At 47.4% G+C, this 22,521-nt stretch overlaps 1 protein-coding gene across 2 annotated transcripts in view; it reads right to left on the bottom strand.

The window, feature by feature from the left end:
- The window catches only part of ALOX5 (arachidonate 5-lipoxygenase), a 69,722-nt gene extending 48,745 nt beyond the window's left edge, over window positions 1-20,977 (bottom strand). For both annotated transcript variants that reach the window (XM_030940054.1, XM_010383406.2), the window contains exons 1-3: window positions 20,721-20,977; window positions 12,458-12,656; window positions 7,847-7,928 (exon numbers count right to left, since the gene is read on the bottom strand). In XM_030940054.1, the coding sequence (XP_030795914.1) occupies window positions 7,847-7,928; window positions 12,458-12,656; window positions 20,721-20,870 (431 nt within the window). In that variant the 5' untranslated portion in view covers window positions 20,871-20,977. The remainder of the gene's footprint in view (window positions 1-7,846; window positions 7,929-12,457; window positions 12,657-20,720) is intronic.
- Window positions 20,978-22,521: the final 1,544 nt, after the last annotated feature.

The following is a 22,521-nucleotide window of genomic DNA, read 5'->3' as shown; positions in this document are numbered from 1 at the left end:
ACCAGGTACAAAAGTCTGGAAACACATCATATGGTGCCTGAGCTGAGAGGCTTGTGCACAAATACTCTAAAACAAATCACACATTTATATACCCTTAACATGACCCACAGCACAGCAGGTTACTCTCCCACACTTGACACTAATGGCATATAAGTTTTATTTTTGATTTTTCAATGGGGAAATAGAATATATAAAATATGTATGGATATGTATATATGCACACACACACTCACACATGCAGAAAAATGTACAAAACACCTGTATGACCACCATCCAGGTCATCCCCCACCTTTCCCAATCAACCCTCCTTCCACCCCCGGTAATCACCATCGTCAGCTTTATGATAATCATTTTCTTGTTATTGTTTAAGGTTCCGCTATGACACACCTCCCTAAACAATTTAATTCCAAAGTTATGAATTGGCCAGACATGCTCCTGGCTTCTTTCCTTCAACACTGCGTCGGTGAGGTTTGTCCATGTTAGCAGCAGTTTGTTGATTTTCCTTGCTGTGTAGAATTTTCCTTGACAATTTATTTATCTATTCTACAGCTGTTGGACACTGAGTTGTTGCCATTTTTTGGCCATGATGAGTAACGCTGTTGTGAGTATCCAGGTGCACATCCACACAAATTTGGATCCCACTATAGGATTTCTGGGGCGTAGATTATAGTGTAGCTTCAGTTTCACTAGATATTGCTAAATTGTTTTCCACGGAGGTCATATCAACTTGTCCTCCTGCTGGGCAGTACGTGAGTGTTCCCAGCCCTCTGGATCTTCTTTAATACTCAGGTGTTGTCAGTTGTTGAAGTGTTGCCCATCGGGGGGGCATGTGTGTGGTAGTAGCAGCAGTTCACTGTGATCTTCTGATTCCTAATGAAGCTGAACACCTTTTGTATACTTGCTGCTTATATTTTGTACAGTGAGTACTCAAACCTCTTGCCCATTTTCTAGCGAATGCACTCCCCTTCTTAAAAATTTGCAGGTCCAGGCCGGGTGCGGCGGCTCAAGCCTGTAATCCCAGCACTTTGGGAGGCCGAGACGGGTGGATCACGAGGTCAGGAGATCGAGACCATCCTGGCTAACACGGTGAAACCCCGTCTCTACTAAAAAATACAAAAAATTAGCCGGGCGAGGTGGCGGGCGCCTGTAGTCCCAGCTACTCGGAGGCTGAGACAGGAGAATGGCGTGAACCCGGGAGGCGGAGCTTGCAGTGAGCTGAGATCCGGCCACTGCACTCCATCCTGGGTGACAGAGCGAGACTCTGTCTCAAAAGAAAAAAAAAAAAGAAAGATTTGCAGGTCCTTCACATGCTAGGCATAATTCTCGTCAGTCACTCCATGACTTGCCTTCACTCTCTCCTGGTGTCTTTCAATGAACAGAGTGTCCTTAACATACCAATCTTTTCCTTTGTGTTTAACATGTTCTGAGCCTTGTTTGAAAAATCCTTTTAGCTTGAGACCTGGAAGAATCATCATCTGTAGTCTAAATGTCTTACAGTTTTGTCTTTAACTTTTCAGTCTAATCAACCCCAAGCTGAGTCTCCTGAATGGCAAGAGGTGGAGTCCGATTTCTTCTCCTTCTCCTTCAGCCCTCCGTGCTGGCAGGCCCCTGTCCTCATGATGCCTGTCTAGTAGCCCAGTGCCACCCATCAGCTGAGCCCTCCATAACAGACCCAGTAACCACATATGTGTGGCTGTTTCTTGTTTCTTTATTCTGTTTCATGGAATGTTTTTGATGAAAAGGGGGATGGAGCTAAAGATAGTTTTGAGGATGGGGCAATTGTGTTCTTGGTGTGGGATTTCTCACCCCTTGACAGGGTGGCTGGGCATAGGGGAAGAAGGAGCTACTGGGCTGAGAGATGCTGTTGCAACTTAGAAAAATTAAGAAAAATGAAGATACTGCTCAGCTATGGCAAGTGTTTGCTGAAATAGGGACCCTTACATGGCTCATGAAAACTGGTTAAGATTTTTGAGAAGAAATTTGTCAATGTATACTAATAACTTTTACTATTTAGTAATGTCACATCTGGGCATCTATCCTAGGAAAATACTTAATAATGCATACAAATTTCACATACAAGGGTTTTCACATTGCTTATAAGAATATAAAAATTAGAAACCTCCTAAATGTCCAGGGAGGCCGGGTGTTTAAGTGAATGATGAGGCATTCATTCAATGGAATATTACATAGAAACTAGAATAATGTTTATGAGGAGATTTTGAAAATATGGGAAAATGATTTTGCTATCCTGCTAAAGTGCAGCAAGGAGGATGCAAAGTGGTATATATAGCACAATCCCACATTTAAAAAGTGAATAAGACAAAGTGAAAACAACTAAACATGAATTATAGGTATTTTTCTGCTTCTATATTGTTTTCCTTCTTTTACTTTTTTGAGTTAAAAAAAAACCCAGATATACTACATATTCCTTGTAAGAAGTTCAACTATTGAGGAATATGTAGAAAAGTATCACAATATTGGCTCCCAAAGGCCCCTCTGCAGCCCAGGTAACTTCACTGTCCTTACAGAATGATTCCTTCCACTTCCTTCCCTTGGAAGGAGACACAGACTCAAATGTTTCCAGGGACCAAAGCAGGAAATGAAATGAGAGAAAACCTTGATATAGACAACAGACAGGTGTAGACTGGGGAAGCCTGAAGAATATCTCTGTTTACTCAAAAGTCAACAATGATCCATCAAACACTTGTAGAGGCTGGATACAGCCCATCAGCCACCCATTTCCAGAGGAGCACTCTGTAATGTGTTATTATCTTCCAAAAAGCTTTATTGAGATACATTTACATACCATTAAATTCACCCCTTAAAAGTATGCTATTGAAAGATTTTAATGTATTTGCAGAGTTGTGTGTGTAACCATCATTATAACCTAATTTTGAAATAATCTCATCCCCAAAGGACACCTCCAACCCGTTAACACTCACTCCTTGTTCCCCCTCCCCAACTCCTAGTCCTAGGTAACTACTCACCTACTAATCTGACCCTGTGGGTTTGCCTATTCTGGACATTTCATACAGATAGAATCATACAATATGGGGTCTTCTGTAAGTGAGTTTTCCATTTAGCATATTTTTGAAGTTCATTCAGTGTTTGGCATGTATCTGTAGTTCATTTCATTTCTTTTTTTTCTATTTGAAATGGAGTCTTGCTCTGTTGCCTAGGCTGGAGTGCAGTGCGGGAATCTAGGCTCACTGCAACCTCCGCCTCCTGGGTTCAAGTGATTCTCCTGCCTTAGCCTCCCGAGCAGCTGGGATTACAGGTGCGCACCACCACGCCCAGCTAATTTTTCTATTTTTGTAGACACAGGGTTTCACCATGTTGGCCAGCTGGTCTCAAACTCCTGACCTCAAGAGATCTGCCCGTCTCAGCCTCCCAAAGTGCTAGGATTACAGGTGTGAGCCTCCGCGCCCAGCATTCATTCCTTTTTAATGCCAAAAAATATCCCATTGTATGGATAAATTATATTTTGTTTATTCATTCCTCAGTTAATGGAATTTAGCTTGTTTCTACTTTTTGGCTATTGTGAACAATGGTGCTATAAATAACGTGTGTACAAGTTTTTGCATGGATGTATGGTTTCATTATTCTTGGGTAAAGGACTAGGAGTAGAATTGCTGGGTCATATTGTAGCTGGGTTTAAGATTTTGAGGAACCACTAAACTGTTATCTGAAGTGGCTGCATCATCTTACATTCCAGTAGCAGCATCAGGGTTCCAGTTTCTCCACATCCTTGGCAGCACTTGTTACTGTCTTTTTTATTCTAACCATTTTAGTGGGTGTGAAATTGTATCTTGTGGTTTTGATTTGAAATTTCCTGATGATTAATAATGTTGAGCATATTTTCACATGCTTATTGGAGATTCACAAATTTTCTTTGGAGAACTATTTAATTAAATCCTTTGCTAATTTTTAAACTGGGTTATTCACACAGAATATTTTTAAATTGAGTTGTCAGAGTTCTTTATATATTCTGGATACAAGTCCCTTATCAGACATATGATTTAGATATTTTCTCCATTCTGTGGGTTGCCTTTTCACTTTATTAATGATGTCTTTTGAAGTACAGATCTTTTACATTTTAATGATGTCTAACTTGGCTACTTTCTTTTGCTGCCTGTGTTCTTGGTGCCATATCTAAGAGGCTTTGCCAAACCCAAGATTATGAAGACTTACTCGTATGTTTTCTTCCAAGAGTGTTATGCTGCTAGCCCTTACTTTTAGATCTATAATCCGTTTTGAATTTTTAAATTTCTCTAGCAGCGTTATTGAAATATGTCACATACTATAAAATTTATCCATTTAAAGTGTTCAATTCAAGGATGTTTAGTATTAATTTTTACACGATCGACAACCATCAGTTGTAGAACATTTTCATCCCCTGCAAAAGGAACACTGTATCCATTAGCTGTCACTCCCATGAACACTTCCTCACTCCCTGCCCCTAGACAACCAGTAATCTACTTTCTGTCTGTACAGATTTTTCTCTTCCAGAAATTTCATATAAAAGGAATCATACAATATATGATCTTTTGTGACTGATTTCTTTCACTTAGCATAATGTTTTCGAGATTCATCCATGTTGTAGCAAGTGTCAGCATTTCATTATTTTTTCATGGTCAAATATATAGATATATTATATTTTATCCATTCATCCATTAATGGACATTTGGGTTGTATACACCTTTTGATAGTTATAAGCAATGCTGCTATAATCATGCATGTACAAGTTTTTGTGTGAGCATATGTTTCCATTTCTGTTGGGAATATGCTTAAGAGTGGAAATGCTGTCATATTGTAACTCTCTGTTGAACAGTTAGGAGCTAGCAGACTCTTTTTCACGCAGCTATGCCATTTTACATTCCCACTAGCAGTGTATGAGGGTTCTGATTTCTCCACATCCTTGTCAACATTTGTTCTTGTCTGACTTTTTTATTCTAGCCATCCTAGTGAGTATCAAGTGGTATCTCATTGTGGTGTTGATTTGCATTTCCTAGATGACTAATGGGTCCTTGGAGAAATATCTATTCAGATTCTCATTCATTTTTTGCATTTTTTAATTGGGCCATTTGTCTTTATTGAGTTTAAGAGTTCTTTATAAATTCTGGGTGGAAGGCCCTTATCAGATATACAATTTGTGAATATTTCTTCCATTCTGCGGTTCGTCTTTTCACTTTCTTGATGGTGTCCTTTGAAACATAAAGGTTTGTAAATTTGATGACATCATTTTATCTATTTTTCTTTTGTTGCTGATGCTTTTGGTGTCATATAAAGAGTCCTTTGTCAAATCCAAAATTATGAAGGTTTACTCCTGTGTTTTCTTAAAAGAGTTTTATAGTTTTAGCTCTTACATTTAGGTAGGTATTTGATCGATTTTGTGTTAATTTATGTATGTGGTGTGAGCTAAGGATCCAACTTCATTCTTTTGTATGTGGCTATCCAGTTTTGCTAGGGACATTTTTTGAAAAGACTATTGTTTCTCTGTTAAATTGTCTTGCTGCTTCTGTCAAACATTAATTGGCCGTAAGTGTAAGGGCTTACTTCTGGACTCTCAAGTCTATTTCATTGATCCATATATCTATCCTTATGCCAATATCACATTGTCTTGAATACCATAGCTGTGTAGTAATTTTGATATTGAGAAGTGCAAGTCCTCCATTTTTGTTTTCTTTTTATCAAGATTGTTTTGGCTATTCTGGATCTCTTCCATTTCCGTATGAATTTTAGGAACACTTTGTCAATTTCTGCAAAGAAATCAGCTAGAATTTTGATAAGGGTTGTGTTGAACCTGCATATTACTTTGTTATGTACGTACAGGTTATTACTTTTTTAAAATTGCTGTTTTAACAAAATTAAGTCCTCTGATTCATGAACATGAAATGTCTTTCAACCTATTTAGATCATTTTTAATTATGTTAAACAATGTTTTGTAGTTTCATTGTACAAGTCTCAGACTACTTTGTTACATTTATTCATAAATATTTATTGTTTTGATGCTATTGTAAATTGAACTTTTTTTTACTTTTATTTTCACATCATTGGTTGTTAATATACAGAAAAACAATTGATTATCTTGTATCTTGTAACCTCGTTTGTTTATTAGTTCTGACAGTTTCTTTTGGTGAATGCCTTCAGATTTTCTATATATAAGATCATGTCATTTGTAAATTGTGATAGTTTTACTTACTGTACTCCAGTGTGGGTGCCTTTACTTATCTTTTTCTTTCCTAACTGACCTGGCTAGACCCTCCAGTACAATGTTGAATAGAAGTAGCAAAAGTGAACATCCTTATCCTGTTTCTGGATTCAATCTTTCATCATGAAGTATAATGTTAACCATGAATTTTCTTTTTTTTTTTCTTTGCTCTGTCACCATGCTGGAGTGCAGTAGCATGATCTCAGCTCACTGCAACCTCTGCCTCCTGCATTCAAGCAATTCTCCTGCCTCAGCCTCCTGAGTAGCAGGGACTACAAGCACATGCCACCACCCCCAGCCACTTTTTGTATTTTTTTTTTTTTTTAAGACGGAGTCTCGCTCTGTCGCCCAGGCTGGAGTGCAGTGGCTGGATCTCAGCTCACTGCAAGCTCCGCCTCCCGGGTCCACGCCATTCTCCTGCCTCAGCCTCCCGAGTAGCTGGGACTACAGGCGCCCGCCATCTCGCCCGGCTAATTTTTTGTATTTTTTAAGTGGAGACGGGGTTTCACTGTGTTAGCCAGGATGGTCTCGACCTCCTGACCTTGTGATCCACCCGCCTCGGCCTCCCAAAGTGCTGGGATTACAGGCTTGAGCCACCGCGCCCGGCCCACTTTTTGTATTTTTAGTATAGATGGGATTTCACCATGTTGGCCAGGATGGTCTCAATCTCTTGACCTCGTGATCTGCCCACTTCGGCCTCCCAAAGTGCTGGGATTACAGGCATGAGTCACCGCGCCCAGCCTAATTGTGAATTTTCAAACCTTTATCAGGTTGAGGACATTCTCTTCAATTCCTATTTTTTGAGTGTTTTATCATGAATGGGTGTTGGATTTTGTCAAATGCCTTTTTTTGTATGTCTACTGAAATGATTATGTACTTTGCTTTGTTCTTTACTCTATTGATATAGTGTATTCAATTAATAGATTGATAGATTTTTGGACGTTAAACCAACTTTGCATTCCTGGGCTAAATCCCACATGTTCATATTGTTTAATGCCTTTTATATATTGCTGAGTTAGGTTTGCTAGTATTTCATTGAAAATGTTTATATCTATATTGCTAAGGGATATTGGTTTATAGTTTTCTTGTGATGCCTTTAGTTTTGGTATAATACGGGTATGAGACGAGTTGGGAAGTGTTCCTGCTATTTCATAAAAGAGTTTATGCAAGATTGGTATTAATTCTTTAAATGTTTGATGGAATTAGCCAGTGAAGTTATCTGGGTCTGGACTTTTAATAGTTTGAATCCTCTGGTCAGTTGGCTGAAGAGTTGTCAATTTTGTTGCTGATCACATATCACTTTTATAACTGAATTGTTATAAGAAGACATAAGAAGTAAGAGGCAACTCCCACAATGGAGAACATTAAGGTACACTCAAGCTTTTCTGCCCACTCTTCCTACGTGCCAATATGGTTGATTCAAAGTTCTTTTCATTACTCTCCTCTCCATCTCTTGTCTGGAGTTGTAGGTAAGGTGAAGTTTGGGGATTGTGCAGCCACACTGGGAGTTGGTGCCTTGGTGACTTTCCAGCAGTGACAGGCCATACACCGTGGAAAGGGTTTATTTCATACCATGCACTTGAGCTAGAAGAAATCATGGCCCCTGTGACCACCTGATCTGATGTCATAACTCACCGATACTGTTTTTGCCGTGTTTCCAGTTCTTTACGTCGGTGTTGCTTGAGAATGTGTATTTGGTCATCTCGGGCCAACTTTGCTGTAAAGAAAGAACAACATGAGAGGAGCCTTAAGAAGAAAAATAACAATGCCCAGTGCACATGTGCTTGGACTTGGGCTCCGTCACTGAAGTTGTGTGACCAAGAGTTGCCCTGACCCTTTCACATGTAAAATGGAGATGATAATGCCTACTTCTCCGGGTCATGGTGTGCATTTGGGGAGAGAATGCAGGAAAGCCCTCCACACAGCACCTGGCATGCAGCAAATGCCAATAGATGGGAACAATGACCATTATCATGCCTATAGTCATCATTGGCCTGAGGGTTCTGCTCCTCCCTCTAAGCCTGGCTCTGAGAGCATCTTACCTCTCAGCGTGTCTCTCACTGCAGGAGTTGGAGCAGGTAGCTAAGGGCAGGGCTGCTTCTCAGAGCCTTTACAGCAGACCAGGTCATATCATGACCACTCTTTAAACTATTGCTTAAGGCCAAGCCTGTGAATGCAGCCCATAGAGCTGTGAGTAGGGGAAGCCCAGATCTCCTGAAAACAGATCCTGGAATAGTTTCTGTAGCTCTCGTGGTGAAGCATTACGTTTTAAAACCTTCTTTTCAACACAGATTGATATTTTTGTAAAATATAATAACAATTAATTACTAGAAAAAATGAAAATGAAATTTACAAAACCCAAAGATATTCAAAATGCAAGTCATTTTTTCCTTATTAAGTACAAAAGTCATAAAATTGTTCTGTTAAGTTGCTATAAAAGTTTCCAAAACCCCTACTCTGAGTCTTTGTATTTTATTTTGTATTTATTTTAATTTTTTTTAGAGACAGGTCTCCCTCTGTCTCCCAGGCTAGAGTGCAGTGGCATGGTCATAGCTCCCTGGAGCCTTGAACTTCAGGACTCAAGTGGTTCCCCAACCTCAGCCTTCTAAGTGGTTGGGACTATAGGCACACCCCACCACACCTGGTTAATTTTTTTTTTTTTTTTTTTGAGATGGAATCTTGCTCTATCACCCAGGCTGGAGTGCAGTGGCCCGATCTCAGTTCACTGCAAGCTCCGCCTCCCGAGTTCACGCCATTCTCCTTCCTCAGCCTCCTGAGTAGCTGGGACTACAGGTGCCCCACCACGCCCGGCTAATTTTTTGTATTTTTAGTAGAGACGGGGTTTCACTGTGTTAGCCAGGATGGTCTCAATCTCCTGACCTCGTGATCCGCCCACCTTGGCCCCTGGCTAATTTTCAATTTTTTTTTTTTGTAGAGATGGGGTCTCTCTACGTTGCCCAGGCTTGTGTCAAAATCCTAGACTCAAACAGTCCTCTCACCTTGGCCACCCAAAGTGCTGGAACTATAGGCTTCAACCTCTGTACTGATCTAACTGCAGACCTGGACTCAGTTCTCAGATGACACCCAGGCCACACTCTGCGCTGTCCACCCCACAGCACTTCCAGGCTGAGGCATCTTCATCCCTGAGCTTGGAACTGGGGCCCAAAAAGGAATATTAGTGGGATACCTCTGCATTCTCCCCTGGGGATGTAAGGCCAGCCAAGAGGGGAGGCTTGAGGCCACAGAAGGCAAGGTGAGTATTAATGGTGACAATAACTGTTATCATTGCTATGGGGGTGATTCTGGAGGCACTCAACATTCATCATCTCTTATATACCTTAAGGAACCAGCTAATCTCTTGGGCACCTCAACTCTGAGGTGCTGGATCTCTTCAGTTTCACTGGTATGAATAAGTCAGTACATGCAGAATTGCAACATGCCAAGTTTCAAAAAGAGAATGGTCCTTCTCCCCTGACCCCAAAGGTGTTTGAAGAATCTACCCAATGGCTGATGAAGTTCTGGGAGTACGACAGGATGAGAAAGCCTGGACTGATGGCAGGCTCAGCAGGGCAGGTTCCAAGGACTGACACAGTGCCTTAATGAAGCTGTCCCTTCATACAGATGCTCTGGATCCATGGGGCCACAGTAATGGCCCTCTGACATTCGTGTTCACCCAAGGTGTAGTGGTGAAATATTAGATTTAAGGGGTGATCATATGGTGAGTAACTGAATCACTTGTAGGTTGCCCCCCCCGCCCCCATTTCCAGGTTGTTCAAGGGATTGGTTGTTGTGCCATGTGGTGGATTAATAATTGGCCACAGCTGGGCGTGGTGGCTCACGACTATAATCCCAGCAATTTGGGAGGCCGAGGCAAGTGGATCACCTGAGGTCAGGAGTTCCAGACCACCCTGGCCAACATGGCAAAACCCTATCTCTAGTAAAAATACAAAAATTAGCCAGGCATGGTGGCTGGAGCCTGTAATCCCAGCTACCTGGGAGGCTGAGGCAGGAGAATCGCTTGAACCTGGGAAGCAGAGGTTGCAGTGAGCTGAGATTGTGCCACTGCCTTCCAGCTGGGGCAACAGAGCGAGACTTTGTCTCAAAATAATAATAATAATAATAATAATAATAAGCCACAAATTCTTTGACATTCCTTCCATTGAGAGATGGGGGGTCTGCATCCCCTCCTCTGGAGTCTGGGTGGGCTCTGTGACTGCTTGGACCAGTAGAATATGGTGGAAGTTACAGTGTGCCAGTTTCTAGGCCCAAGCCTGAAGAGACTGGCAGCTTCAACTTTCTGTCTCTTAGAAAACTTGCTCTTGGAAGCCAGCCATCGTGTAAGAAACTTAAGCACCTAGAAGACACCATTCTGTGAGAAGCCTTAAAGAATGAGACTCCATATGGACAGGGACGCCAAGGAGCCTAGAGAGAAGAAGCCCCAGTCCCCTAAGCTGATGCTACATGGCCACAGACGAACCGCCCAGTGAGGCCTTTCCCAAATTCCTGACCTGCAAGAGCATGAACAAAATTAAATGGCTATTTAAAGCTACCAAGGAGGTTGGTTTTACAGCAGTAGAGAGTGAAAATTGCTGGACAGCTTCTCTATGCTCACCCTCCGACCGGTGCTATCCCTGAAAGTGACTAGAATGAGATGCCTCAATGGGCTTCCCACTGGGAACTCTGACCAGAAAGGAGGGAATACGTTGGAGCAAGGAGAGGCCAATTACTCCCCAGCACCTTTCTACTGAGGGCCGCAGCTCCTCCAAGGGTGCTGTCTCCAGGATACTTCTGGATTACTCCCACAACCTTCTCCCTCCCCCTGCATCAGGACTAGTGGTGCTGATGGCCCCACACTCTGCCTGGTCCCTCTGTGCATGGGCCCACACCTCTGTGATGCCCCTTTCTTAAACCCTCATCCTAGTGTACCATCTGTTTTTTGCCACGATGAGCTGAAGGGTCTGCAGGAAGAAGGGCTTCATAACTGAGACCTTGGGCAGATGGGCAGGAGGGAGTTTCAGAGCCAGCATTTTCTAACTACCAGAAAAAGAGAAGTGCCCTGTCCACAACCTTCCACATCCTGACGACCACAAGAATAAATGAACTTTGTGATTTCTTTCCTGTCATTAGGTAGGGGACAAACATCCTCTTATCTCCATGTTCAGAAATATTCTGGAAATTTGGTTTCTTAAGTCAAACTCCACATCAGAAACGATGGGATATGGCCTGGTAGCTTAAGAACAGCAGGTACATAATAACTCTTTTATCCTTTGTCTCAGTCTTCTTAGCTATATAATGGGGGTAATAGTCATTTCTTCCTACCTACCCCACCAAACTTCTGTGAAAAACACACTAGCTACAGGAAACTTGGCAAAGAGGAAGAGTTCGATGCTGTCATGGCAGAAGCAGCGGCTTCCTCTTATTACAGTGGCTGCCTAGCCTTTGAAGGCTTATCTTTCCAGGTTTAAACTGAGAGCAAGCAGAAGGGTTATGACTTGAAGTGAGGTAGGATTTTGCCAGGCACACTAGGAGGGTGGGTGTGCAAGGCGGTTCATTCAGGGAGAGTGGCCTTGGCTGACCTTGATGCCTACTTCTCTCTCTGATGCTCTGTACCAGGTCAGCTGTGTGTTCCTTACAAAGAATGGCCTCCTGACTGGGATCTGACTAAGGGGAGCAGATTTGAGGTTCTTTTCTCTTTCAGCGAAAAGTGAGACTTGGGGTTGAAGAACTGGTAACTGTGATTTGCAGGCCTGTCCATCGCCCCTCGGAGCTGGCACTTGGGGTGCTCCTTGTCCACCCCTTCCCTCCCCAGGCCCACAAGGGCACCCCGAGCTTGCCTGAGCCCTACTGTGATCTCAGAGAGGGCAGGCTATGAAACTAGAAAGTGATGTCACACCCTGGCAACTGGAGAAGTGCCCATCCAGGGGCATGTCCCATAGCTATCTGCCTCAGTGGACCTTAGTTACCCACTGACAAAAAGGGGGGCACAACCCTCCCCTGTAGAACTGTAGCACAGAGTGAGGACATGATGGCAGTGAGGCCTAGGGCCACCTGCTGCACCCTCAGGGGCTTGTATGAATCCCAAAGAAAGTCACGCCTCCTGCAGGTGCATCGAGGCACAGGGCAGAGCCCTCCCACTTCCCGCCCCTGCACAGCAGTGTCATTCCTCCTATGACTACAGTGCTTTGAGGACAGGAAGAACTTTCGGTTCTCAGGAAGCCCGGGGCAGAAGGGGTCTGAGCTGCTCACCGCGTCCATCCCTCAGGAGTACCTCGCCATCACCGGTGAGCCAGCGGTAGCAGGGGAACTCGATGTAGTCCCCGTGGGGCGTCTTCAGCGTGATGTACTTCAGGTACCAGTCGTCATGCAGCCAGTACTTGCGCTTCTCGATTTTGACCAGCTGGATCTCGCCCAGTTCCTCATCCACAGTCACATCGTACGAATCCACCTGGGAAGGAGAACTGGCAATCAGGCCATGCGTGGTCTCCTGAGCCTTTGTTCTGGAGGTGTTAAGAATGTGTCACCCCAAAGTATGCTGCTCTGGCATAGGGACTATGTTGAATGAAAAGCACTTAAAGAAACAGCAGGTGCAAGATCACTCTGACATTCGTGCTGTTTCTTAGAAGCAGGAGATGAAAGTCCCCCATGAAAGATGTCCTCCCTACACCAAAAGGAAAGTAACACTTTTCATCAAGGTTGGGAAGCTGAAGCCAAAAGAAATCCAAACAAACAGATCTTGTACAACGAGCCCTTACCTCCCGAGTCACTTCTCTGCCCAATTACCTGCCCTAGCCCAAGCCCCTTGCCCTTATCACCTTTCACAACTAATCATCCAATGCAGTATTTAAGGGGGATTGACTCTAACTGCTTCTTGGGGTCTTCATCTTTTTAAGAGGGCTCCCATGCCACATACAACTTGTATTAAAGAAATCTGTATGCTTTTGCCCATGAATCTGTCTTATGCCGATTCTCAGGCCTAGCCAAAATAGGAAGAGGTAGAGTTCTGCCTCCACTAAAGTTCATGGAGCCAAGATGCTTCATGAACACCTTAAATGAACTCCTGAATTCATTTAGCCAAGACATTCACTGAAGGCCTGCCCCTGACAAGGCTCAGTGCTAAGACCCAGGTAGGTGACAGAAATGGACAAGTCCTGGGCCCTACTCTTGAGGAGAGAGAATCCAGTGAGCCAGGACAGTGCCGTGCTGCTCAGAGGGCAATGTCTGTTGTCTGCACTTAGCTCAGGCTGGAGGATGGGGAGACACCCAGGCTCATGCCTGCACCTGTGAGGCTGTGCCCAGTGAGGGTCCGCAGTAGCCCCCACATGGGACAGCCTTGTGGGAGGCCTTTACAACTGGTGATGGGCTTGCTAAAAGTGGATCTCCACAACGCCGCTGGGAGTGCAGGGGAGTTATGACCCCTTCCACAGATGAAGACAGCGAGGCTCAGTGACTCCCACCTCTGCCACTTAGAGCAGAGCTGGAGCCCCACCCCAGGCCTTTCCATCACAGCCACTGCCTCTCTTTCCAGTTATCAGTGTGGCTAATAAGTGAGTGAAAATGGTGAGGCTTAGATACAGGGACCTTGCATGGATTTGAGTCCTCCTGGGACATCTGCAGTTCACAGCCGCATGGTGATGCCTAGAGAACAGTGAGATCAAGTGGCTCTGGCTGCACCTGTGGTATTACTGGTGGCAGGGTGAGACTGGCCTTGCAGCTAGAAGGCACCACCCCAGGCTGTGTACAGCGCTGCTGCCCAGGCCTCCGGGACAAGGCTGCTTGGCTTCCTCCCTGCCAGGCTCCTGCTTCCAGGACACAGGTGGCTCTGAGGCAGCAGCCATAGCTTCTAGAGGGCTTGTGTCTCTGCAGCAACGGATGGCAGACAGGAAGGTGGGATGAGAGGCTCAGGCATTGCATTACATGTTCTGATGACCAGCAGGTTTGGAAAGCCCTGGACTTGATGCCCTCCAAGGCACTTTCTTTTTTATTTTGAGGTGGAGTCTCACTGTGTTGCTCAGGCTGGAGTGCAGTGTCTCGATCACAGCTCATTGCAACCTCCACTTCCAAGGTTCAAGTGATTCTTCTGCCTCAGACTCCCAAGTAGCTGGGACTACAGGCACCTGCTACCACATCTGGCTAAGTTTTGCATTTTTAGTAGAGACAGGGTTTCACCATGTTGGCCAGGCTGGTCTCGAACTCCTGACCTCAAGTGATCCACCTGCCTCGGCCTCCCAAAGTGCTGGGATTACAGTCATGAGCCACTGTGCCTGGCTCCTCCAAGGCACTTTCTAAGCCAGATTCATCAACCCTTGAGCTTTATCCCAGGCGGCAGAACCTAGACTTCTCAGCACGATAGCAAAGTGGAAGGGGTGAGGGGTATCATCCTTTGTCTGAGCCCAGGCATCCCCATTCCATGCCCTGCCTCCAAGCTGCCAGGAGGACCCCTGGAGGGCTTCCTAAGAGGAATGGGAAGTCAGGTGTTTTCCGCAAACCTCTTGGCTCTGAATGCTGTGAGCAGTTTGGGGTGGCTGACACTGAGGCCAGACGCTTGTGGTCAGAAAGCGAAAGCTTCCTCTCTGTGCTCTACCGTTTAGGCCAGAGATCCTAGGAACAGTTTCTGATGGCAGAGGAGCCAGGCCCATGTGCTGGGATGACATGTCTTGGATCCAACCACATGTGGACCAGTCTCGGCCCCATGAGAATGCCCCTCCTGCAGGCAGAGTACCAGCCTCACCTGCCACATCTGAGAAAGAGCCTTCCTGCCACAGCTCATCCTCAGGAGAGCAGGGCCACGGACAAGGCCTCGCCCATCATGGGCAGGGCGGGCAGGTTGTGATGGGACAGGAGTCTCAGCATCTCAGGGGCTCAGGCCCATCTGGAGGAACAGAGTGGGGGCTGAGTGGCCCAGGACTGGATACGCATTGGGCCTGCCCCACGCCAGGCCCTGCACGACACAGGGATATACAGAGGCCTCAGCTGCAGATTGTGAGCCAAGACAGAGATTCCTGGTCCCACTAAGGAGTGGGAAGAGGGCAGTGAGGGGCAGAAGGCTGGGTAGGCCCTGGGGTCTGGAGCTCTGAATTCACATCCCAGCTTCAGGCAACTAGCTGCATGGCACATTGCTTCATTCTCTGAAGCTGTTTCTTCATCTACCCAAGGATGATAACCCCTCACTTACAGGACCATTGAGAAAACGAAGTGACACCATCCTGGGTGGCCTCCTTTCTCCAGAGGCACAGGCCACCGGTTGTGTGCGTCAGAACCACCGGTGCCCCTTCCTGAATCCAGGAGGTTGCAAGGACACCAGGCCCCGCACTGCCTGTGAGCTAGCATGGGCCTCTGCGTCACAGCCCCTTCGTGACTACATGTGCCAATCCAAGTAACCAGAGCACACATGGGAGGAGGAAACTGAACCTGTGACCTCAAACCCCTTTGCTCAAAGCCCAGAAGGAACTCCTGAAAGGGTGGAGACAGGGCTGTGAGGACAGAGGGAGAGTGGGAGGCATTCTGAGTGCTAGTGGGGCAGGCAGAGCAAGTCCATGTGCAGTGAGGACTGAGGGGCAGCCACCAGAGGCCTGGGCCTGGGCCAGAGTGTGGCTGCTGCAGGGGAAGTGGCTTTCCTGTGGCTCTGAGGGGCTGGAGAGGGAGGAAGGTGTCCCTGGGGGATAGATGCCAGGAAAGCTGGAGGAGGGGCAGGAGAAGCTGAAGGGGACACTCTCATAGGAGGGAGGTGCCCAATACCTTGGACTAAGAGGAGAGGGAGATGGGCTGAGGAGGTATTCCAGGACTGTGCAGGTCCCACAGGGAGAGCCTGTTGTCTGCCTGGGGGTGATGACCCACACGAAGAGACTGAGCAGCTTCTCTGAAGAAGCGGACAGTGGGGTGACCCTCCAGCACATCTGTGGTGCAATCACAGGGGACTGGGATACTCCTGGCCCCCTGCTCTATCCACACTTGCAGGCACCTGGTGGAGAGCCCCTGAGTTTCACTTGGAGTAAAATCACTAGGCAGATTTACGAGGACTCCATCTGCCATCTGACGGGGCCTTCCACATCAGGAGGGTCCAGGCCTGCAGTCTGGCTGATCTATGGCCAGCCCAGCCACTTTTCTGGTGCTGGCTTCAGGCCTGAATGTGACAAGAGGTGAACAAGAGGCAGAGGGCTCCCGCCTCGACCCAACTCAGGAAGTAAAATACAAAGCTTAGTGGCTGTGGTTCCAACATCCCAGGGGGTACTATTGGAAGAATGACAGATAGAGAAAGGCCTCCCTCCAGGAAAATACCAGGGTCACATGTGTCAAACTGCAAAGTAAGGTCTTTGGAAGGTGTGTGGAACTACAGTGCCCATCTTCCTCCCTCCTCTGTGGGCCAAGTACACTGGGCTGATGCTGTATTTGTCTATTTGCTGTGACACACTAAATTTCAGGTGACACATTGAATTATGGTGGGCACTATCAACAGTGGACACCCCCAACAGGCCCTCAAGAAGCACTGGACCTGGGAATGGCCGAGCAGGTGACTGTCCTGCTTTACAGATAGAAACTGAGGCTCAGAGAGCAATGGTGGCCGCAAGATCAGAACCCACACCTGTGTGATGGCCAAGCCCAGGTTCCTCCCACAGTTCCCCAAGGCCACATCTTGAGAAAAGCCCTGAACCAGAAGCTAGAAGGCCTAGCTTTGAGCCCTGGTTTATATCCTGGATGGAGTATAAAGGGGCAATGCGGAGTGGTGTGGAAGGACAGTGTAAAAGCTTCATAAGAGAGGGTATTTGAGGCAGCTTTTGGGGGCTGACCAGATTTCAGAGGGGAGGTTAGCAGGAGGACAGGCATGGGTAGGACATTTCAGATGTGGGGAACTGGGAGGGCAGGGTCCCCAGGGGAATTCACACGTGGGAGGAGGAAGGCTGGGCACAGTTTCTGGGGACAGAAGTGGGTGGCGTGGTGGTGCAGATGCTGGAGAGAGACAAGGGAACACCTGCAACTCACTGGCCTCCTTTCACAAGGGGCCACTTTGCTGATTTTGCTTATTGCTTTTAACTTTTTATTGGATATGTAGTTTTAAAGCTTTTGAATATTTCAGCAAAGTGTGAGTTGGTCAGTTTTCATGTGAGCTTTCTATCAGCATTTTAGGAGAGTTTTCATCTGTCTTTCAGCAGATTTCTGCTGTTGCTGGGACAGGGAAATGGATCTCTCTGCGGAAGCAAGGCTGTGTGCCCCACCCCCAGGCTACCCATATTGGAGGGGGACTAATGAGGGGCTTGTGGGAGGAGGAGGCTGTAGAACAGAGAGGAAGACTGAGGTTCAGACAAAACAGAGACTCGGGATGAGAGAGGGGGAGGTTATGGGGAAGAGCTGAGGAGAGAAAGGGATGGAGAGAGGGATGGGGACAGTGGATAGGGAGACCAAGGGGCAGAGAAGGGGAAAATGTGGGACAGAGAGCCGGAGATTGAGGGAGCAGAGAAGGGGCCTCCGAGAGGTGACTGGAAGACAGTGTAGAGGAAAATTCAGAGTGGAAGAGAAGGGAGAGTTGTAAGGCAGAGAGAGAAATGGGGAGCATTGAGGGGACTGGGAACAGGGGAAGGAAGAGGAGGCAGAAAAGGGGGCAGAATGTAGGGAAAAGATGGCTCAGAGGAGAAGACTGGGAGATGAGAGAGGGATTGAGGGTCATAACAAAGAAATATTTATGCTCCACTAATATATTTCCATTCACAAGAAAGAAGTATTCTAGAATTAATTTTTCATGAATGTTAGAATACACATTGACTATATTTAAGAAGCATGTATCATTCATAAGACTTTTCTACACTTGTTGAACACATTCAAGTATCATATATTAAACACCACCCTATTACCCTTAGCTTTCTTAAAAGTACTAGCACAGAATGAAATGGGCAACTAAGATTTCTCAGAAATCTTCAGATCTGTTACAGTCATCGTATCTGATCTGAATTACTTTAAATTTACAGAGTTAAAGAAACAAATCAACTTGTTAAATTTGCCTAGACTTGGGTTAGCCTCTGGAAATAAGGTCATTCTGTGTAGGATCCTGGCTTTCTCCAGCAGACAGTGGGGAGCCAAGGAAGACACAACTGTTTATAGGATAATCCCACCTGTGAAGAACTTGATTCCCAGTCCTGACTGAATCACTATGCAGAACTCTGATGAGAATAACAAGGGACTTGTGACTCACTTTTATCAAGGAAAAAATCAGTCCTATTCATTATTCGACTGAACTATGCCCTAGAGGAGGGGGATGTGGACCTGCCAATAACTTGGAAATGATTGAATTGTGTGGCGATACCTTTATTGTTATTGCTATCATTGCTACTGTTAATACAGATTTTAACACTTTTCCCTGTAAAATGGGATAACCTTGTCTTCTCAGCAAGTACTTCCTCTAGGGTTTTTCTTTTACCTTTACCCAAAAAGGATGATTGTCTTTACAGATACCAAGCTGGGAGAATGAGGAAGTAGTTTTGGACTGGGCAAGAGAAAGTGTGGAGTAACTTTGCATCAACCGGAACTTTCTCAAAAGCTGAATTTTTCAAGGAAACTTTCAGCCTTAGCTGGTTCCCCACCCTGCGGTAGTCCCCACCCCCATCCCCCCCACCCCCTGACTCATAGCCCTCTCAACCCAATGGAAATGTGACATGCAAACCTCTCCTGAAATTTGCGCCTGGGATTCCGGCTGAGGTGTTTAATTATAATGTCATTTGAATGACTTCTCAGGGTGGGGAAGACAGATCCAGAGAGGGAGATAGTGGACAAAACAGTGCCTTCACTCTTCGTCCGAACAGCCCGCTATGGCCATGTTAGGGTGTCCCCTCCAGGGAGAATGTACACACAGGGTGCCCGTGCCATGCAGTGTAAGCACACCGATGGCCTGTGCTTCTAGAACCTTATGATGTGTGGAGGAGAATGGGGAGGGGGAAGCACTTACAAAGGGGAAGTAGTCTGTATCCTGTCCTTCTCCCCTAGGTGTGGGGGAATCCATGAAATAACAGAAGTAAATGAAGATGCATCAGAAATGGCAGAGCGAGCCATCACCCTAAATGGATGACACATTAACTCCAAGGCACAGCAGTCCTCAGGGCCAGTTCCCTGACTGGGGCAACTAAGCAACTGAAGGTTGCTCTTGTACTCAACGCCTAACTCTTCTTGAAGGGAGCTCAAGCCAGGTTGGTAGTGACCTTGGCTGAGGACCATGTTGTGCTACAGCGAGGGTCTGAGGCTCCTGAATAGGAATCGAGCCCATGGAGAGGTTGGAATCCATAAAAAGAGTCATTTTTACTTACTTCAGGCTCTGCACACCTAAAAGATGACAAATTTTATCCAAGAATAATCAGTTGAAACATGAACTTACCAGTTGTATTTGTCCATTATGAGCAATTTCATACGGTTTGATCAAATAGTAAACTAAATGGTGAGAAGGCAGCTTGGTAAAGTCTAAATCTTTTTGGCCCAGTTAGGAGCTGGGGTGGGGGTGGAAGGGAACTGATATTCCCTGTGCACCTGCAGTATGTCTGGGACTATTACCAGTCATTTATGGAGCGCTTCCTCTGCCAGGTACTGAAGTAGGCACTTCATTAAAGGCTCAGTGAGAACTGCGACCTGCCCATGGAACACGGCTCATGGAAAAGAGCCGTGGGGCTGGAATTCAGGTCCAGATCAGCATTAGGAACTAGCTTCCAAATGCTGAGGGCTCCCCCGAGTCCTCACACTTAGCGTGGAAGTGTTCCCTGGTGTACATTCTGCTGGGAGGGAGTGCAGCCCCTCCATTTAAGAAAGGCCTCTTCTCGCCTGGGTTCTGTTCCTTCCCTTTGATTTCCTCTGGGGCCTGTCCTGAGAATGTAAGCTGCCCATGTGCTGTCTGAGCCACCAGATGGGCCTGGGCTCACCCACGACTCATGGACCAGACTTAAGTCAATCCTCCATTTTACAGCTGGGGAAACTGAGGCCCAGACTAAAGGTAGAGTGAGCTGGTGGTCATGTCTGGACGAAACTCAGGCCTCTGGACCCGCTGACCTGCACCCTCCCCCACGGCTCACAGCAGGCTGCTCTGAGGTGCCCTCAGAGTTCTGTGAGCATGACCCCTCTGCCTCTCCCTCCCAGTGCCACCTGCGGAAAGAGCCTGAGGAAGCGGTGGCACAAGAAATGCAGACCAGTGAAGGGGGCTCCAGAGCCTCGGAACCCAGATCTTGAAGTGGAGAGGAAACCTTGGGCCTTCTCCTCCCAGGGGAGACGTGCGGCGCCCTGCAGACAGCACGCAGGAAGTCTCCCGTTTCCCACGCGGGTCGCGGCCGCAGTCAGGGGTCCTGGACGCTTCCCCACCGGGGTACCTACCGGCCGCTGGGAGCCCAGGGCGCGCCCCACCGCCGTTCTGCCCGCCCCGACGGGGTCCTAGACACCCCCAGCACTGTCCAGGCCGCCCCGACGGGCCCTCAGCGCCCCCGCTCAGGCCTCTGCGGTCCAGACCGGCTCCCGGACGCACCCCAGCCCGCGCCCCGCCCACGCTCACCGCGCCGCGCTCAAAGTCGTTGTAGAAGGGCTTGTCCAGCAGGTGCTTCTCGCTGCAGCCCGCCGAGCCCAGGAGGCTGAGGTAGATGTAGTCGTCAGTGCCGGCGAACCACTGGCTGCCAGTGGCCACGGTGACCGTGTAGGAGGGCATGGCACGGGCCGCGGGCGCAGCGAGCGCAGGGAGCCTCGGCGCGGCGGTCCAGGCGTCCGAATCTGGCGCCGCAGCCTCCTCCCACCACTGGTCTGGGCCCCGGTCCCCGCCCCGGCCCCGCCCGGGCCTGGCCCCCGGCTCCGGCCGCCCCCGCCCCCACAGTACTTCCCTCCCACCCTTCACGCGACGCCGACTGCGCTAGACCTCGCCTCGGACTGGGCAGGGGGCCTCCCTCCTGGGTCTCTCCTCCTCAGCGAGGTGGCTGTTCCCGCAGCCAGGGGACTGGGGCAACCTCGGCTGCCATCCCTCATCCATTCGTTCACTGGGTCTCTCCTGCATTGCTTCCACCCTTTGTCCTGCCTGCCTGCCTTGGCTTCGCCTGTAGGCCCTGGGGTGGAGCTGCGGGGATCCCCTAGAAATGTAGCCGCAGCCTCTGCTCTCCGCAAGTTCTCACTGCCACGCCGCGGTATTTAGAGCAGGGGTGCTCCGGGAGTCTGCAGGGGAAGAGCGACCCATGGGGGAATCAGGAGGGCTTCCTGGAGGAGGCCACCCCAGCGCTGATACTAAGGATGGATTCTGGAGCACAGAGGCTCCCTCAGCGCCGGCGTCCTCACTGGCTGAACCTGCGGCTTCTGGCCGGGGGGCAGGCGGGCGCCGAGACCGCGCCTAAGCCCGGAGATGGTCATTGCTCGCAGGAGGCAAGCTGGACGGGGTCACCACACCTGGACGTGCGAGGCTGTCTAGGGAAGGCCAGGGTCACGGGTCGGCTCTCTAAAGCGCGGCGGGCAAATGCTTGGAAGGGGTGTGGAATGTGGAGAAGGTTTTGCGCGCCCTTGGGCGGCTTCCCGCGGCTGGGGCCTGACCCCCAGGTCCCCTCCCATTCCTGGCGCCCGCCTCCCCCAGCCCCGTCGGCAGCGCGGGGTCTGACGGGCACACACTCAATCGCGTGTAACGATCTCGGCTAAGTTTAAACACGAGCGCACCATGCGTGAGGCGGCCGGAATGTGAAATTCCCAAAGGAGGCTGCCTACTGCTCTCACCAACGCTTCACGTCTGTGAAGCAGCAGAGTCCCTGTAACGTCTCCTCATGCTATCTTGGTTTTGTGCACCTGGCAAATGGCGTTGAACATATTTTCAGATGCTTATTGGCTATATCTTTGGAGAGATGTATATTCAGATACTTGAGTCTTTGGAAAATTAGGCTATTTATCTTTTTTATCATTGAACTGCATTATTTATATATCCTGGATAGAAGTCTCTGATCGGATATATGACTTACAGGTATTTTTATTGCTTCTGCGGGTTGTGTTTTCACTTTCTTGATGATATTTGAAGCACAAAAATATTTAAGTTCAATTTCTTTTGTGATTTTGGGGTCATATCTAAGAAACCACTGCCTACAATAAGATCTTAAAGATTTACTCGTACGTTTTCCTCTAGGATTATTATAATTTTAGCTTTTCATTTACATCCGTGATCCGTTTTGAGTTAGTTGTTATGCATGGTGTGATAGAGGAATTCAAATTCATTGTGTTGCATGTGCATGTCTGGTTGTCCATGCATCATTTGTTGAATTTATTATTCTTTTCCCATTGCGTTGTCTTGACACCTTATTAAAAAGTAATTCATTATAAACATAACGGTTTATTTC

The sequence above is a fragment of the Rhinopithecus roxellana genome, chromosome 11 (genome assembly GCF_007565055.1).
Source record: "Rhinopithecus roxellana isolate Shanxi Qingling chromosome 11, ASM756505v1, whole genome shotgun sequence".
In the NCBI taxonomy this organism is placed as follows: Eukaryota; Metazoa; Chordata; class Mammalia; order Primates; family Cercopithecidae; genus Rhinopithecus; species Rhinopithecus roxellana.
The sequence above is the reverse complement of the archived record's forward strand: the minus strand, read 5'-3'. Positions and strand labels throughout refer to the sequence as shown.